This window comes from Schistosoma haematobium, chromosome 1, assembly GCF_000699445.3.
Source record: "Schistosoma haematobium chromosome 1, whole genome shotgun sequence".
NCBI lineage: Eukaryota > Metazoa > Platyhelminthes > Trematoda > Strigeidida > Schistosomatidae > Schistosoma > Schistosoma haematobium.
The window spans coordinates 27,814,402-27,834,205 of record NC_067196.1 but is presented as its reverse complement, the minus strand read 5'-3'; the positions used below and the strand labels follow the sequence as shown (position 1 = coordinate 27,834,205).

The window sequence follows — 19,804 nt, the reverse complement described above, 5'->3', positions numbered from 1 at the left end:
GAATCCATGTGAAGTTGGAGGCTTCTAGAGACTGCAACCTTATATCCCTGTGAAACATCCGAGGCTTTGATGATGGTGCAGGATGAAGTCACCCGTTCCATACTCTCTTCAGTGGCATATATCAAGGGGGCGGAAACATGGTGCACGAAAAGACAGGATGAGAAGCGGAGCAGACAATGTTCATGAAAGAATAGTTAACTTATGACTACTCAGTTTAATTCTCTCTCTAATTAAGGTATTTATTGGGCAAGAGCATTCTAACATGTTGAAGGAAATAAGCGTAAACAAGGTATGGGTGGATAAACAACTGGCAAATGGATTTGGTTTAGAAAGAAGATGAAAGTATGGAATTATGTGTAGTTATACAATATAGTGCAGAAAACAATATTCTGATACACAAATAACTGTCCCTCATCTTTTGTCGGGGCTGTTCGAGCCATTTTTTGTAGATTTCATAGAGTCCTGAGCAGGCTTCGTTCTTAGCAGATTGTCTAGTTTGCTTGTAATAGGATTACTCGGTAAGAAGTGAAACCGATTCAGCGTTCTAAACGTGTTTTAGTGAGGGTATTTCGCGTAATAAGTCGGCATCAATACCATTGGTTCGTGACATTCCACTGGATCATATGGAGTTCTGGCCTACAGACATGGATGAATTGAAGTTATTTCCTCACCATCATGTTTGCTAGTCAGTAACGCCACCCTCCCTCCTTTTGTGATGTTAGACTCTCTTACGTTTGTGGTGAGTATGAATATTGCCTTAATCAAAGCCCATAATTGGAATACATTGACTCTACTAGTTCCACGTCACAAGTAAATCAGATAATTAAAGCAATTGTATTATGAGTTAGACATCCATTTAGTATGTCACACTGCTATGAAGATAAATAATGGTAAAAGTAAAAAAAGGTTGAATTATATGTGGTTTAAAGATGGTAAGACTAATGGCAAATCATAGGATATGAGAGATTATAAGATTGTAAAATATTGAAGGTAATAAAAATAAGACATTGAGCAACTCACAAGAATTTAGAAATATTCATCTATATGTAAATGAAGTTATATGGACGCTCAATATTACTTACATAGACTTTATCTAGTAGAACAGATAAGCTTTCTTATTTAAATTGAACACATTTACTACGTAATGCCTTATAGTGTGGTCTATCTTTGTGGAGACGTTATTTGTTCCGAAAATGACTTCAATCACGTTGAATTATTGCACTTGACTTTAACCAGGAAGGTATAAGGATTTACGCATGTGACAGGCAAAATGGGCGTGTCAGTGGACAGACTGTAGCAGGCTGACTTTTTTAAAACTCCACTAATCAATCATGTCTGTCACTTCCATCAGAATGTCTTTCGGAGGTAAGTCCTTACAGCTTAGTAATCAAGCTTATCGGGATGGTGGAGAAGATTCGTAGCTCAAGTGGACGATGTTCTCTAAGCTGGAGAACAAAACTCCACCAAAATCAAGCTAGTTACCCATTTCAAGCCCCTAGAATCAGCACCCAATTTTTAATCATCATTTAGAGAGAAGGAATAAAGGACAGTACGATCATCCAGCATTGATGTGTGGGAGAAACTCATTTTGGGAGCTTTCTAGAATACAGAGCTTGACCAGTTCAAATGCACTTATCAATGCTTCTGCAACGATAGACCGAATCCAACATGGTGAATTTGTCATGATATGATGGCCCAATTTGTATGAACTTACATCATTGTCAATACTCACTCGTCCTATCGTGGTCAGTAATGCATGTAATGATCTTTAAGAAACACGTATGAGCTGGAAGTGGAACAATATATTTGATGTGAAGACCGAAAGTTCGCATGGAGTAACCATGGCTGTATGGCCGAGCCATGCCATCTTGACGAAGTATTCCTGTGTTGACGTTTTTGGCCCTCTACAAAAATAACTCTTTCGATTATTGTATGTTCATCCTCAGAGATTATATGGCTAGGAATCGGTGTTAATAAAACCTCCCTGGTAGCCTTAATAAGTGAACTGGTCAGGAGAGCCGAGTTTATAGGCGTCCTTCAAAAAGCGTTTACCAGACAATAGATACGGAATAACTGCGCGCTGCGCAAGACAAAATTTCAGGGGCTCTGTGACAGTTATAAACATAAAGAACAACCTCACTACCTGCTGTGTTAAATTTGTTGGAATTCTTAAGAAGAGCGTTTGATGTTTGTGACATCTTTGGCAAGCCAAGGTTTGTAGATGGTCACAACTGATTGATCAGTGGGTGGTGATCAATGTCATATGTGTCATGTCACTCTTTGTGCAGATCGAGTGCTATCGGCCAAGTTGCATTTTGGCCATTAGTCTAGGTGCCTCGACATTGTGTGCACTATGTTGAGATAAGATGGTGGTTGGAAGTGAATAAATCTTGGCCCCACAGGAGGTCACTCGCGGCCCGGATAGGCTGGTGGTAGCGTCTCTGGCTATGAAGCTGGGCGACACAGGATCGAATACGTCATGGAGGACCGGTTCTCTCAAGATTACAGGTACATCTAGCTGACGAGTGCCAAACAGAACGAAACCCGGGTCCACAGTTTCCTGTTGATTACCCCCAACCACCGTTTGTAGATGGTCTTTAAACATGGAAGTCTGCTGCGCAAAAGTTCCTTGAGCCCAGTGATTTGCTATAGTAACCCTCTGACGCCACTATATAGACAGTCAATAAGTGCGGCACAATTTCATAGCACTACTTGGAAATGGTGAGTCACGTTGAAAGTGACATTTTCATGTAGCTTAATTTTTCTTAGATGAGCTGACTTACCTATGTCTTTCAGAGCAATGTTTGTTTGTATTGTCTGTTATTACACAAACATTTGGAGTAATTTAATAGAGTTCTAAGTCCAGAGTTCTCTACTTAATCGTTCAGTTGTCAGTTGCAAGCTGATTAAGGAACCTCACAGTAGACTTATTATTATTATTCACAAACATTTTACGGGTACATAAGTGTTATGAAGAAACCGTTTCGGGTTTCTTCAAAAATGCAAAGATAATAAGTTTCAATAATGTTATCATTATATTTGCCATATTTGAAAAAAGACATTAATAATAATAAACCAGGTTTTGTGTAATTGAGAAGAATATTGAGTTGAGCTTAAAGAAGGAAAGGAAGAAAATAAGAGAATAGAAATAAAGGAGATGTGAAATATGCAAATAATTTAATAGGCACGTTTATGAACACAGAACAAGAATAAACGACCATCCATGTATCGTCAAATTAGTAGCGAAAATAAAATAGACAATAACTAAGAAAAAATAACTTATTATTACAGTAAGATATGACGCCAGAATAAACGTTTGTGCAGTCATAGTTTGGAGTGATCAGGTGAAAAGGATAACGAAATATCAACATGTACGAAATAAATATGCATAGTGAAGATAAAACGAGTCTGAGAAGTTAAGTGTAATACAAGTTATTGTCTTAGTTACAAATGTCGTAGTCTTAAGGATAATATTTATTTAGAAGGGAAAAAGAGAGAGAAGAGAAGTGGACACCTAGTGAAAGGGTTCAACCATAATAATAATTTTGTCATAAATACCGACCTCTGAAGTAAACCGACAATTTAGAAAAATAAAATAAATCCTTTAGTGCACTCGGATAAATACATGTAGACTTATGAAATAGTATGCAGAGTGAAACCGGATATTAATATAAACATTTGTGCAATAATAATTAAGAATGATGTTATGAAAGTCACGATTAATTGCGAAGGATAATCAAATATAAATTTCTGTGTTATATTTATGTGATGTTAAAATGAATCTGAGAAGTTAATCTGTTTTAGTGTACCGTGAGATAATTTGTTTTTCATTATAGACTTTGGATTTTTAGGAATAATATATGTTTAGAAGGATAAGAAGAGATGAAAAGAACATCTTATAAGTCGAGGGACCAATAATGATATTAACAACAGTAATAATTATAGATAAGAACATAAGCAGACTTCGTATATTAAGATGAATATAAATAAAATAGACGTGAAAAGTTTCGAAGGTTACATTTTGCTTTTCAGTCAATTAGATGGATGACGGACCTTGTTTGTATAAATCATTATTAAATACATTGATATTCAATAGGTGACACGATCCACTTTCGGAAAGAAAATCATCTATGTTGCTGTCTGATGTCTCGAGTGCACTCTCACGAATCCCAACCCTCTCAAAGAAGGTGAGGCTGTCAGAACCTTGATTGAAGATTATCCAGGATCATCTCACGCGAGTTCACTATTAAAAACTAAGTGACTTTGAGCAACTTTAAACTGTCCTGAGATGACGCCAAACATTCTTTAGTCTTAGTGTAAGAAATCTCACACATTAATTTACTACCAAAAACTAAGCCACTTTGGGTAACTTTGATATAATGTGTCTAAAGAGTCATGTGACACTGCTGGAACATTCATTATTCAAGCTATATCTATACGATATTAGCCTTTAATGGTTTGCACTATAGAGGATTGTCTTATCTATCAACTCACTTTATAGATCAGTGGCCCCATAAACCATCATTAAACGTTCTGAGTATTCTGCATGAACACCAATTTGTTTGCATCATGGCCTCCCACGTGACAAATGTCTGAGTAATTCAGTTGAAAAATCAGAGCGTCTATGTTTATCTACCAGACAGTTCCGTCGCACCATCTACTCGGTTTGTCTTACACTGTCCAGCATTAAAAGTAGTAGCCCTTCAGGTCCTTGAGAAATGTCGTGAGTGGGAGCCAGGTATCCCAGACTCGTGATGTATTCGTTTGTAAACATCCCATCACTGAGATTAGTCGAACACACGTCTTACCGGCGATGTCAGGAAACCGCATCATATAACTTCGGGCAAAAGGGACTTCAGGTGTACGTCCATTTCTGGATCAAGTTGTAGAGAAGTACGGATCCTACGATCTACTTTGCCACCCATGCTTATGTCCATGTGAGGTTGTGACTGGATGCCACTTCCGAATTTGAGTGAGCTGGCTACGTTGGCGTTATCTCATCTAAGGCTCATGACCTTAGCGAGAGTTGGAACAATTGTCCAGCTCACTACCATACTATTCACAGCCTTTGAAATTTAAATATTCTGTTATGTGAGCTCATCTCCTAATTTTTTTTAAATAACTCACTGCTTGGCAATTATTTATCGCTGTCTTTTAGTTGGGTTAGACGTTTTTGAGGCTGTGTGTACTCTGTATGGCACAGTTTCATACAGTGGAATGATCAATGGTGCCGAGAAACCTGGTTATAAGTGATTTTAACCAGATCACTTCTAAATCTGCACTATACTGCTTGAATGTCTTATTTGAACAATGATACTGTCCGGTGAGCTGAATTCAGGTTCTGGTATCTGCTTGTCACCATTTTCAGCTATGAACCAGAGTTTTCAAATTTAGATTAAAAACTCTGATGTTAATTTTGATCACTCATATCTATATATATGGTGAAAGTCACCACGGAAAAGCAATGCAATTAATTTTTACGTTTACCAACTTAATTAAAGATACAAAAAGTTCAAAACACTTGTATGGATGAAGGAAATCTTATTTATGAGGAAATAATAGTAAATTATCATGAGGTATCCAATAATAGTGAATGTATTATTGGATAGTTATTTAATTCTACTTATTTGTCTGCTTGATGTAAGGTGTAATCGATGGTTTCAGTTTTTATTATGTGGAGAATCAGTAATTTGCGGGACCTAAGATAGTCCAACATATCAACTGAGGGTAGAAGATGACCACGAACAGTTGAGTATCTATTTATGCTGCAAATGGCATTCTAAATATGAACGTGTGTCTATGTGAATGCACAAAATAGTTTTCAGCTGGAATTTATCATGAAGTGAATACTACTTAGTATGAATGCTTCACACTAAAAATTAATCGTTTGCTGGATAAGTCTTTATCGTGTTGGATATGATAAGCATGGCCTTTCTTATCATATGTGATGATTGCTCAAGTGTAGGTGCACTTTAGGAAGTTCACCTTACACCTTGTATATATTTTATCTGAACATATTGAATCCATGTTGCACATATGATCAACATTGCTTGAAGAATCAGTAGTGTAAGAGAATTCCTACCGACTGACTAGAATGTTTAACAACTGCGTAAAACTAAGTGTTACATAAATCTTAACAATCTGTAGCGGAATTCCAGAGTCAGATGATACTACTGATTTTCCTGACATCAGTCTGAAAGGAGTAAACTTATCAAAGAAAATTACTGATCATCAATAAATGAATAAATTGCGTAAATCTGTCTACGGTGAACTGAACACAAATTGTCATGCGGGTCAACATCATCATTTTCATGTTATTAATAGAACGGAATTCGTAAACAATGGTTAAACTTGAGAGATAATAGCCTAAAGCTCATTGTAGTTGATTGTTTGGTCAACACAGTTATGATTACCACTAATACTATTATGACTATTAAAATTTTTATTTTTTGAAGCAGCAAAAAATAAAACAATCCATTTATTTAGCGTGGGGGTTGAACTACTTAGTCTTAATTTCAATTTTCTTTCCCGAGAATATCAAACTCTGTATAAGTGTCGACATTTTACGAAGTCATGTGAATTCACTGAACTGCGTCCAGTGGTGAATGTTCACTGAGAAGCATCTGAACTTCTTTAACACAAATCAGCCACGCAGATACTATTATTTCACAGTTAATATTAAATAGGTTATGCTAACCATTGACAACCTGAGGTTTCTGAACAGAGTTTAGAAGCCTAGATGGCATTGTTTTATAGTAACATTATTTTATGACTTTTTAGGCGTGGACTTTGAAGGTTTTATTTTTATATGCCTCTAGCTTTTATTCGTAGTTCACGTTATTTATGAATGGAGGACACCATATCCCGTTAGTGTTTTCATTGACTAGACACCTCACGTTTTGCATCTAAATTTATACCCCTAGATCATTAAGTTTCACACGGTACACTTCCTTTCGTTCCCTGACGTATATATGGTACTTCTCAACGTATACTGAATCCAACCTTGCTGCTGAACGTTTATCATGTATTAAGTTAAACTATAACAGTCACCGATCCATCAATGCAAATCTTACTCATGTTTAACTTTCGTCAAATTATGTCTAGGCCATCTAAATATCATATAATCCCTCTGATGCTTAGAGCACCTGCAAGAGGTCAATTTGTAACCAAAGCTATGTAAGTACGCTTATCAATCCACATAGCACTCTAACTTTTCTACAGCTACACTAGGTATGTACAGTGCACCTGGACATAACTTCTCACTCCCTTAGCCTCACCCAAGCCATTTATGATTTATCACTCACAAACAACTTATCAGTGTTTCAGAAGACCCTGATCTCGAAATTATACTTAATATTGAAAAAGTAATTGACCATTTATCTTCAGAAATGTTTAAAAGACTTCAGTGTATGCAAATTATTATTGTCTATAATGTGCCCGATATTGCGAACACAAGTTCATTAAGGATACTCTACCACAAGTGTGGACTGCCGCAATCTTGTTGTGCGACATGAATATTATATAAAGCACGGTCTAGTATCATAATGGTAATATCATAGAGGCTAAACACCTCATCAGTATTCAGGCATGATTAAGGCATATCTATGACTGGAATTTTATGCAACGTCTAACCCTTAATGAACTGCAGACTAAACAACTGGTTCAGTGCACTATCAACGATGTCCACTAAACAAATCCTAAAGTACCGTCCCCTCCCTGTACAAGCCACTAGGTCACCAAAATACCAAATACTACTAAGCCGTACGAAGAAATTCACAGGCATATTGGCACCCTTAACCCACAATATGCAGCTGTCCAGAGCGATAGAAAGTCCCATAACATACAAAAAGGACTGACAGTGCTTAATCATTCTAAACTGAGGCTACACCTGATTAACACCACACCTACTCACGACACCAGCAGGCTTTTTACAGTGAGCCTCAATACTTCTAAGAATCAGGATACAACCAAAAATAACACAAAGGCGTCCCTTGGCAAATTCTCGGACAATTCCCCATTTTCAAGCGGAAACACTCAACCTCCTTAATTAACCAAAACGGGGATAAAATAATCTATAGTACACATAAAGCCACAAGTTAGGCCTACTTTGGCACCAATTCAGTGATTCTAAGCACTGTCTGAGTCAAGGTACGTTACTCAACTGTTTGATACCTCGAACTCGATACGCCCACCATCACATCCTTTTTAGCTGTCTCTATTTCGACAGTGTTGAGGGTGATAATCTTTTTCTTTGAAGGCTATCCTTCATATAATCCGACCTAATGGGGATCGACACATTTCTATCTGACTCGATAACCTCCTCTAGCCTCAAAATCTCCTCGACTGACCCACCAAGACACTTCGCCATCTATCCATTCAATCCACTCTTCCCCACCTATCGCTCCTAAATATGATTTTTTCGCCATAATTCCCTCTAAATATTTTTCTTTCATTAGCAGTGTTGATAACAAACCAAACGAACATGAATATAAAGCTGATACTCCTACTTCTTCCTCGTCTCCCCATGATAAAACAAACAATCAACTAAGTTTGCATCACACGCTTCTATTAGGATTGTTGTCTTCTGATTTCACACGTGAACTATCATAACATTCGATAGTAATTGTTTTAACCACACATTCAACACTTAACACGGAGAGAAGGTTAGTAATGGTGAACGCAGGATTGATTGATCGAAATGGCATGGCTCGACCATGCAGGTGTGGCCACCCTATATAATCTCTTTCTTTTTGTGTTGGATATATTACTCTCCTCCCAGTCCAAATGTGTTGCTCCGAAGTGCTAGACATTCTATTGTTGACTGACATGATAAGACAAGTCAGTGTGCACTATAATGTGAATTCCACGTAAGATCCTATAGCCTAGATAGTTACATCATGACAAATCTACAATCTCGGAATTAGGTTTACTATCATAATAGCAAAGATAAATGAACTAGTATCTGACTAGTTCATGAATCTTGATTGGAGAGACAGACTGGAGAAACGCAACCTGCTATTAATTCTCGTACTTATCTCAACTTCCTTTTTTATTAAAACTTATGGCAATTCATATTATTATTCCGTTGATTAATTCCTACGTGCATCATCGTATTGTAATACTGATTAGTATTCAATTTATTAACTCGATTAATACATATAACTGATCATGTATATTTACGTTTAGCTATGAAGGTTCATTAACAAGCTTTAGTGGCATTTACATACTTCAATGAAACAGAATTATTAATGTATCAGGCACTAGCATATGTGTCTCTTATTCGACGTAACCTCGTATATGCCGGCAATTGACGTAAGCAAAGACTAGACAGTCATGAGCCTAATTCATCGTCCTGTTTCCTCACTTAACATCTAACGCTATTTTAAACTATGGACTGTCACCTTATATCTTTTTCGATCACTCCTTGCATAATTTTCAGTTTTCGCGTTCCATTTCCAAACAATGAAGACAATATTCTGGAAACTAGAGCATATGGCTGAATATGGAGAAATGCGGCTGACTATTTATTGAAGACACGTCTTGTGAAATAAAAATGAAAATCAATGGGAGTGTACGACTCAAAATCACATCAGCGACTTATCTTGGGGCACAATGCCCACACAGTTCAAACTTCTCAGAATAATTCTTCACCAATGCTTCTGAAATGCGAAAACCTCTAGGCTTCATTCTTTGTAACTTCTTTCAAAATGAATCTAGAATCATTCGCTTGTTTGGCAAACATTTGTCCGGCATCGTACCCTTCCTAATGCTTGTACTTTGTTTTGCAACCCAGAATTTGGCTATAGTCATTTTAATTATTACATCGACGTTTGACCCTCAGTATATAATTTTAGAACGCCAGATAGGTTTGCATAGTGATAATTGTAGAAGTAGTGTTTTCCAAAGAAATGTGAAACAAAGAGTTCGTGCGAGAAGTATTTTATCTGAAAACAAACCTTAATGAGCCTAACATCACAAAAAGAGGGAGAGTGTAGTTGTCGACAAGCAAGCATTGATGATGAGTGAGATGACTTCAGTCCACCCATGTTTGTGGGGCAGGACATTTTGTTTGTTCCGGGTGTTTTATGACTGGGTATGAGGCAATCAATCAGTGATACTGTGGTTGTCTTCTGCACTCGTTGCTCAAACTCGTGTTTCTGATTTTATGTTGAGTTCGCCATCCTATTAAGATTACGTACGACCTGCCAACTCACGTTCTTACATCATGACCTAGTGACGTGGATTAGATAAAAACTAGAATTAATAAACGGGTGATAAAAGACATACTTGTTGGCGTTTCCTAACGCTTCATTCTCTCCTGATGCACTTTTCATTCCGATAAACAGCCCTCCGTATTCTAGCTTCGACTTCCGTTTCATTATTTGGACCCATTCCGCCTTGTTATGCATCACAACTCACTATTCTTTATTACTGCATTCTCTTATCTGAAGGCTATAACCACATTTCACTCTAGCAGTGGCAGGTAGTAAGAGTTTTATCTACCAATTTGTCATAAGTTTATTTGTCCAACTATGAACCATTAGGCATTTTCCGATAACAACATTGTTGCCCACACCAATTACTTTAATACCTCATAGAATTAGATATGGACTACATTAAAAATGTCGAAAACGTATAGTACAAATATGACGATCAAACTGAAATCACATTTGCAGATGTGTCTCAGGAGACATGTGCTGAAAGGATTCGTTAATTACCTGTCCTTTAAGTGTTGTGTTTACCATTGCAAAGAGTTCAGATGTTCTGTGAGTGCACACAACGAGAGTTCATCAGTGAATGTAATCTAAATCCACTTCATAAATACCGATGGACATGTTATTATCAGTAATCTATTATTTTTACCAACGGTTACATTAAACTGGCATTAAACTCAGTAGCCAAGTGGACAATGCGATGGCGTTTGGAGTGAATTTTACTGGGGTCGCGTCCTGGTGTGAACATCAACTCTAGAATACAGGCACATCCAGCTGACAAGTCCAAAGTGGGACAAAAACACACGTTCTGGATTCCACTTCAGGAGGATCTGACTCGACTTCAAAGTTGGGCAGACGATAACGGACTTACCTTTAACACTTCAAAGTGTAAAGTAGTCCATCTGCGACATGTTGCAAACTACAGTTACAACTTAGGAAACTCCTCTCTAGTAGTATCCCAAGTCGAAAAAGATTAAGGAGTCCTGGTGCCCCATGATTTAAAGTCTTACGCTAACTGTGACAAAAATGTCTTCCGAGCAAACCTTGCACTGATAACGTTGAAGCGCATTTTTGGACAGTTTGACGGACGAACTTTTCATACAATCTTCAATAGTTTCATCCGTCCCCATTTAGAGTACGGAAACATCGTACTCCCCCCTCACTCCAAAAGGATAAGGTCACTTTGGAGCGTATCCAACGTCGAGCCACGAAATCAGTTCGAGGACTCAAATCTAAACCTTACGAAGAACGCCTCCATTCACTAGACCTTTACCCATTAGAGTATAGACGTCTTCGAGGTGATTTATTAATGGCTTATAGTATTCTTAACACTTCTGGACATCCTCTTAAACACCTACTTAAGCTTAGTTCGATTAATAACCTAAGGGGTAACACCCAGAAACTGGAAACACAACATAGCAAGACGGAATGTAGACACAACTTCTACTCCTTAAGAGTTGTCAAAAGCTGGAATTCGCTGCCGGCCGAGCTAGTCCAAGCGACTTCTCAGGAGTCCTTCAATGGGCAACTTGATCTATTCTTAAGGACCAAGGACAGCATCACACTATGATTTACCAATTTCTTTTCCTCTTTTATTGTTAACATACCTAGGTTCCTGCCTGGAGGATTTGGTGATGCCCTGCTACTAGACACGGAAGCCTGTTAAGCGAAAGCTTCTTTTATTCCGTCCACAACCATTTGAACCATTTGAACCATTTGAAAAACATTGAGTATTGAAAACAAATTATATATGCTTTAGGAAGAGCCTTTATTAATTTTCGAAGGTCACGTTTTTTAACGTGATGCATTTTACAGATATACTGCTTTCCGAAGTTGCTGTTAGTGGGTTGGAGGGAATCACACTAGATCAACTTTGGAATAATCTCGAAGATAGTAGAACTGGATTTCCATGGAAAATTGACAAGTATTCAAAGCAGTTTATTTGGTCCACACTAATAAAAATGGATAACATAAAATACTTCGCACTGCCTTGCTGTCTTACTCCACAAGAGACGTTTAGTCGTATAGATTGTCTGGTAGAGACGAAGGATGGCACGTATTACAAACTACCTGTGGGTTTGTTTGTTTACCTGTTCTTATTAACTAAGGAATCTCTTCCACGTGTTGAGTTTTTCCCAGTGGGGAAAGATAACCAGCTGGGATCTTCTCGGTTCTACGATGAACGAAAAGATATCACTGACGTTATTTCCAATGATGCAGTTTTCAGAATATTAGAAAATGTCGTGGAAAAGTTTGTTTTCTGGCTTACATTTCATACTTTAGGTGGGGTAACACTCTAGTTCTAGTAGCCTCACAGAAAGAAAGAAACAGATTACTTTTTGGAAGTCCAAATATCCCCCGTGATTTTTCTGCAGGTTTGTATGTAATGCTAGAATCTATTGCTAAGTAAGTCTTTTCAATATGATAAAAATGGTATGAAAATGATTTTTGGTTTTCTGGAAACCCGAAGCATTCTCACATGATTTTATAATATGGTCATGTGTTAAAATTGGAATTTGTGCATATATCTTGCCAGTGTGTTACCACATGCACTTTGACCGGATTGTTCAATGTGAATATTGTGAAGTATTCCTGAAATTTTCTAGTTCATCTTAAAGAATAATCCTGAGTTCGTACAAAAATTTCTCACGTTAAACGAGTTGCGTATAATCGTATGATCCATGTTGTTCATCCCATAAATCGTCTATTATAAATATTTTCCCTAAGGTCTTTTACTCAGAACTCGTAAGCTATTAGTATTTGACCACAGATGCCTTAAAAATATTGCTGGCGTCTGCTAGGATCACCGGGTAAGTAATAATGAGGTTAGACGCAGGGTATTAGGAAATGATGGTAAATCAGTTGATGAGGTTATGAATCTTCACCCACTGAGATGGTTGGGCCACGTGTTGTGTATGCTTGAACACCGATTACCACTACGTGCAATGCTCACCGGTGTTCGGGATGGTTGGAAGAAAGTTAGGGGTGGCCAAACCAAAACGTGGCATCAGTGCTTGAAGTCACTAACTTCTAGTCTGAACCATGTTGGGAGATGCAGACTACTTAGTTGGGGTTCGCGTGACTATCGTAACCAATGGTTGGAGACTCTTGGTGACATGGCTCAGAATCGATTACAGTGGCGTAGGTGTATACACTCTCTGTCTTCCCTTAAACTATGGGATTAAAATCGCTTTATATCTTTCTTTCTACGAACTAATTCTTTCTTCCTGTACTATATCCTTATTGCAATCTTTCTTTTATATATTACCACCTCTGAATTAACTACTTTTATGAATCCGGTGTCCATCTTGTTGTGTTAATGAGGTATGGCAACTTGGACCGATGCATATATGTGCCTGGTCCTATGTTGTAGCTGACTGACTGACTTTACTCAGAAACTTGGTTTAGCCTGATGTGTGTTTATGATCACAGAGGTAAGGTAGCAAATCTATTGGTCAGTGCATATTTCACGCAGCAAAAACGGAGGCAATTGTTTGTTTTTGATGACTTTTCTCCGTGTTCCTAGGTTACAATGAACTCAAATGCACTTTTTTAGTGATTAGATTAGGATTAGTATTTCACTTTGCCTTCGTATTGTACTTACATCCTATTTAGGTTGGAATCAAACCATTTCCATCAAAGTATAAACACGAAACCGGAAATCTGGTGTTGTAAACTAATAAGGTAATCATTCCCGTCAACCAGACTCGGGTTTTAGTCTAACTATTAGGCGGTGGCGAATGAAGTATTGATGGATATTACGTATTGAGTACAGCTTTACTAAATCATATTGGAACATCGAAAACAATCATGCCCACTAAGAACCAGAATAAGCGAGTTGGTAATTTCAAGCTGATCTCGAGATTTACAAGTCGAACGTCGCTAGTAGTTTTCAGGCCATAGTATTTTGTTATATTTATTTGCTTTCACAACATGCCACATGTCTTCAATTACTGATACAAATGCATACATGTAAGACATCCTGTTTTAAAAGCATTTGTGCTTGACTGGCCTAGAGCTTTTTACGTCATCTTTCAAAAAGAAAGAAGGATGAGCTCGAACAGTTTGACGGAGTCATTTGATGTGTTTATAATTTGTTCGCCCACTTAAAAATTCAAGTGATTATCTGAACAGACATATTAGTTTCAAGCATTTAATGTACTTACCCTTTGTTGTATGCGCTAACCACTGTGTCACTATTAAATGTCAAAGCAATTTTTTAAATAAACGTGAGTACTTATCTTGTTTTTCTTTATCTGGATGTTAGGATGATCTTAAGTTTGAAAAGTATGTAAATAACTTAATTTCGTTGGGAATTCTTACTTTACGATTTACTATTTCAGACAAAAGTACAACGGATTATCCACAACTCATCATGATGGTCTATTGTCTTCTAGTCTGACCACTGGTACTATATGGTACATGCGCCAAAAGCTGGAGAAAATGGGTATAATCAAGTCTCAGGTAATATCCTTCTTAAATAATCTCAAAGTATTTTTTAGCCTTATTTGGCGAAAGTAGGCAAAAAGCCTGTGATGCCCGGTTTACTACTGCACCATCGTAAATATTATTTGCATTTTCCGTTCCCACCTGCAATTTTCATGGAAAGGATATCTCAGTTTTTGCTAAGTAAACCTGGGAACAAATGTTTTGGATTCGAGATTCGCAAGGTTCGTTAGTATTTTTCTTTCCATTCTACTTCCTGGTACCCTTTAGTTACGCGGTAGATTTGACAATGTTGCTTGTTTGGTTTACGCTCATTATCACAACGCTTCTGTCATCGCATAATTCTCATAGATCTTTTTACACACATATCTATTGGCTCATGCTTTGTATCCAAAGTATATTTAGTTAAGGTGTTTTCCATCTCCTATAATCTAAGAATTTATTATAATTAATAAAATGTTGGCTAACTCTGAACCCAGAGATCATGCTTTGCTGTCATATCGCCCCTCATTGACTGTTTCCATTTGTCATATTTATTTTTGATTAGTGATTTTAGTAGTAAAGTTCTCACTACCTAAAGTCTCAGTTAGTGTGGAACTAGTCTTCTGCTTGTGACTAGCAGCAGATGAAATTCACTATCATAGAAATGGTGTCTCTTTGTTTGGTGAGATTTACTAAATCCAACTTCAGTCACGTTTTCACTTCAAGAAAGTCGCACTCTAAGCCGTGCCTCAGTGGTTAAAGAACTTGATCTTCGCTCATCAGTTTGCAGTTTCTATATTGTATCCGCTGGTCGTATATATTGATTTTTCACTTGGGAAACACACAGTTACCAAAACGAGGAATTTCACATTAAATAATACAAAGAATAGTATCCTAAATAAATATGACTCTGAAATAAAACCATTATTATACCGAACATTGTATCACACTAAGAATAAACTGATTATTACGCTAATTGGTTATCTTACTGCATTAGAATGGTAGTAATGCTAGACAGAAATCACGATGAATTTGGCGTTTTTATTTTATCATATCATTTTAAACATAGTCCTGTTGCAAATCGTTCTAGGAATGCGTTTAGCATTGCTATGCCTGACAGACTAGAAAGCGTGGTTTGGATCCGGTTACGTGAATATGTACTCGGTTAGCTAATTGTTTTAATAATCACTTGACACGTCAACCCTGTTTGTAGGAGGATCCGAACGGTTTTCACATTTCCTATCGCTGTATTACAGATTAGCAACAATAATACTGGTATGACGGATTCCTAACTTCACTATAATTCATTAAGTTTGGTGGATATCTAAAGATATGTGTTGGTGCCATGTTATTCAGACCGTTATTTTATCATCTCACTTTCAGTTAATCGGACTTACTTCCAAAGGCATAAAACGGACGTTGAGATTTGGTGTGAAACATGGTTGGCTAGATGTTATCAACACAAGTTTCAGAGATGCCTGCTCTGTACTTCTTGGTAAGAGCGAGGATGATGTAGATGATGATGATATGCTTAGTATACTTCATAATACAAATTGTCCAGTTGACCCACATCATCGGTATCCTTGCATGGTAAATTTGGTATCACTTAAAACACAATTTCGCATGGACTCATGGATATCTGAATGCGGTCAAGGTGAGAATGCTTTTGGATTCAAGAAATGTAAAAAAGAAGAATATGATGTTGACTCTGATGATGCGTTAGATGAGGACCTTGAGGCTGTTGATTTTCAAACAGAATTATCCTCAACAAAGCGTGAAATTCCTGATTATAATATTACCGAGTTAAAATTGGAAGAGCACCAGTCTGCTTCCACTGTATGTGATACTCAGACATCTATAAACACCTCTTCTTGTCTTCCACCACCCAACAAATCTCAGTGTCTTGTCTACGCTAAAAGATTACTTGCATGTAAGTGGTTCTCGATATCTTCGTATGACCTGACTTTTTTTTTTTTTACAAAACTTCACTAATTCAAAAATTAAAAACTTTTAGCAAAAGCTAAATGCCATAATTTAAAAAATTCTCTGGAGACTATTTTCATTGTTATAAATGTTGTTAGTTGGATATCACGACCGCTGTGGGAGGTTTTCGAAAAGATAGTCAGGAAAGGCAAGAACGCGTTCATTAGCTACAACTTTTGAGTTGTGAAATGTACTGTTTCAGGCAGTCAAGTTTTATTCTTTCAGTAAGTTTAAAACTTTTCTCTATCCATTGCAGTTCAAGGAGATAGATAGGTTCATTTATTATTCAATAATGTATGATGTAGTCGATTCGCGTTTTAATTACAATTTCTAAGGAAACTTATATTTCGACTTTTATTTTCTATCTCAGATAGTTGTGCAAAAAAGTATTATGGGCTTAAACCTAGGAAGCATAAAATGTTGAAATTCTCCATATAAGTGTTTTTGATAAAATTTAACGTTTCAGATTGTATGTTAGCTTCGCATCAACACCAGAGATCCAGTAAACATAGCATTCTCTTGTCACAAACTTCAGTAAACTTAAATATCGTTGTTAATTTATGCAGGCCCTTAGAATAATAGCTCAATAACTTTCAGTTGTTCAATCGCCAGGTTAGACCCATTCCGCTGACCCTACTTCAATTCAACAACTAGGCGGTCATGAAAGACGTATGGTTGAAAGCCAGGTACATACGGCTGCCCTTGATCATAGAGTTAGAAATATCTCACTTGGTCACTCATTTCTATTTGCTTAGTCAGTTTATCTTCATTCTAGATTTGTTCATTCGTAAAAGTTTTTATCCATTTTGGCTGCCTTATGTTGAATTTTGATGTTTCATTATTTCATAGAATTAGCGAACACTGCGTAATCAAAATATGGTCAGGTATTGTAGAAAGAACCCTGGTTTTGTATACCACCTTTATCACCGATATGATTAATTAGATTCGAATAAAAGAACACTTGAAACCACTCTTAACCGTACAAGAGATCTATCTACAGCTGTCTAAAATTAGTCTTTAGTAGTGTTCAGTTGTTTTTCACGTGTCAAAATCCATCTTTGTTATCTAGAAGACCACTTATATCAAACTTGATTCACTCGTAGATAGGTTCGTGGTCATTGGATTAAACTGTTCTAGTAATTCGCATTGTTTTGAGAAGCTCTGTATAATAAGCGTAAATAATATGAGCCTTGTGTTCATTGGATAAATTAACCATTTCACTAATGACTACTTTTTGTAAAGCATTTTAGATCTCAATTTCTGGATATTATTCAAAATGTTCAGCCACTCTGTTAAACAAAAATTATGTTACTAGTTGTTTACTTATTTAACACCAAAATATGAAGAAATATATATGGACTTTTATAACTACTTTGTTCTTGATTTTAATATTCACAGCATAATTTGTTAAGAGAATCACCAAAATAGTTTGAATAAGGTTCTAAACTACGGATAAATATTTTCGTAAACGAAGGATATACCGATTACCATCTTCGAGTAAAGTTTCTTTAGTTTGATAATTCTGAACAAATGATTGTTTTTATTAATTAAAGTTTTGTTAACGAAATACTGTACTAACTAATTAATAAACATTGATATTCACCTTTCTGGAATTGAGATTGTCTTTGTTAATGCTTTCATTTTGATATGTTTGCTCAACATGGAACTTGTACCGTAGGTTCAAACTATGATACGCCGTGGACAGTTGATCAATGTCCTCAATTCTCATACTTTTGACGTGAATCACAGTCCAAAACTCGGTACGAAACATCGAAACATCCTTCACTTTAGTATTGTGTGGAATCAAAAATGTTGCGCAAGATGACTCATTGAACATGCTAATTTACCAGTATAGTTTTTGATATTTACAGTTTTCGTTTGTTTTCGTTTTTTTCTTATTTTTCTTCACAAGTTATTCCTTCACTCAATATTGATGAATCTATAACAGTCCAAATAGTTCGTATCCTCGCTTTGCGTGAACATACAATGGGTGAACTGTTAGCAATAACAAAAACAAGTTTATGCAATATTCGTCGCACTCTGAAAAGTTTGGTTACCATCGGCGCGTTAAAAACAGTGAAACGGTCTATGGATTCCACTTTTGTTCTTTAGTACGTCGTTTATTTGTATGCATACTTTTATTTGGGTTATATGATTATAATGAATGTTTCTTTCAACACATGTAAGTTAGGCGTGGAAGTGAAATGAACATATGATTTGTTTCCAAGTTTAGTATCAATGTAATCAAGTTGTAAAGAATTAGGAAGTTCCACAGGGATTGTTGCGAAGACAGACTATCACTATTTTAACTCGAATATTATGTTGGTAAATTGTTCCGTTTTGAGAAAGTGGGAATGATTTTGTGCAACGAGCTTAAACTACTTAATTTAAATCAGTAGGCAAAATCTAAAGAAATTTCTAGTGGCTGGTGATGCATATTCACGTTGCTGCTCATATTATCTCTTACTCATAACGTTACAAACCAGGATGTTAACTTTCAGGGCTAAACTCCATAAAAAATCACTTCAAATATGTGTGTATTCATATGCGAGTATAATTTATCTTCCCAGCCGATAGCTGCGAATGATCATTCATGTTTCTCTTTTGGGGATTTATAAATGCTATATACACATTATATTGATATTCAGTTAGCCTTAATAAATAGGTAGATGTTTCAATTTTAACCGTTAAACCCTCGTTTACAATCCTGCTTTATTTATTAAGGGTTGAAGTAATCAGCTAGTCATTGGTTTCCGACTAAAAACTTACAGCATAAACCTACACATATTTGTTAAGTTAGTGTGTGAGAGTGAGATAATAATAATAATAATAATAATAATAATAATAATAATAATAATAATAATAATAATAATAATGGAAGAAGCAGTTCAGTAAGGAATAGTACAATTAGAAAGACTTCTAGTCAAGGAATTTACACTCACTTTTGTTAAGAAAAAAAGAGAAAGTTACGATAGGATAGCCATTGGCTTCTATTCTGAGCCATGTCTGATAATCCCGACCGAAGCTGCTACCTTGACGCGGTGGTCGGGCTTGCCTATCGTGATGACCCAACCGAGCTATATTGGCTGGAACATATGTTCCTGTAGGTTCTACCATGCCAGGCAGGTCGATTGGAGAACGGTAAGACTAAAAGCAGCAACTCAAGGTCTGAGGGCGAA

General features: G+C 36.6%; 1 protein-coding gene across 2 annotated transcripts in view; it reads left to right on the top strand.

The window, feature by feature from the left end:
* The first annotated feature begins 11,979 nt into the window (after positions 1–11,979).
* The window catches only part of MS3_00000279 (uncharacterized protein), a 51,220-nt gene continuing 43,395 nt past the window's right edge, over positions 11,980–19,804 (top strand). Inside the window, exons 1-7 of one of the 2 annotated variants that reach the window (XM_051208106.1) lie at positions 11,980–12,286; positions 12,323–12,465; positions 12,498–12,620; positions 14,558–14,678; positions 14,717–14,884; positions 16,026–16,572; positions 18,538–18,736. In XM_051208106.1, the coding sequence (XP_051073610.1) occupies positions 12,017–12,286; positions 12,323–12,465; positions 12,498–12,620; positions 14,558–14,678; positions 14,717–14,884; positions 16,026–16,572; positions 18,538–18,736 (1,571 nt within the window). In that variant the 5' untranslated portion in view covers positions 11,980–12,016. Of the gene's footprint in view, positions 12,287–12,322; positions 12,466–12,497; positions 12,621–13,829; positions 14,679–14,716; positions 14,885–16,025; positions 16,573–18,537; positions 18,737–19,804 lie in introns of both variants that reach the window. The other variant, XM_051208107.1, reaches the window with a different exon arrangement.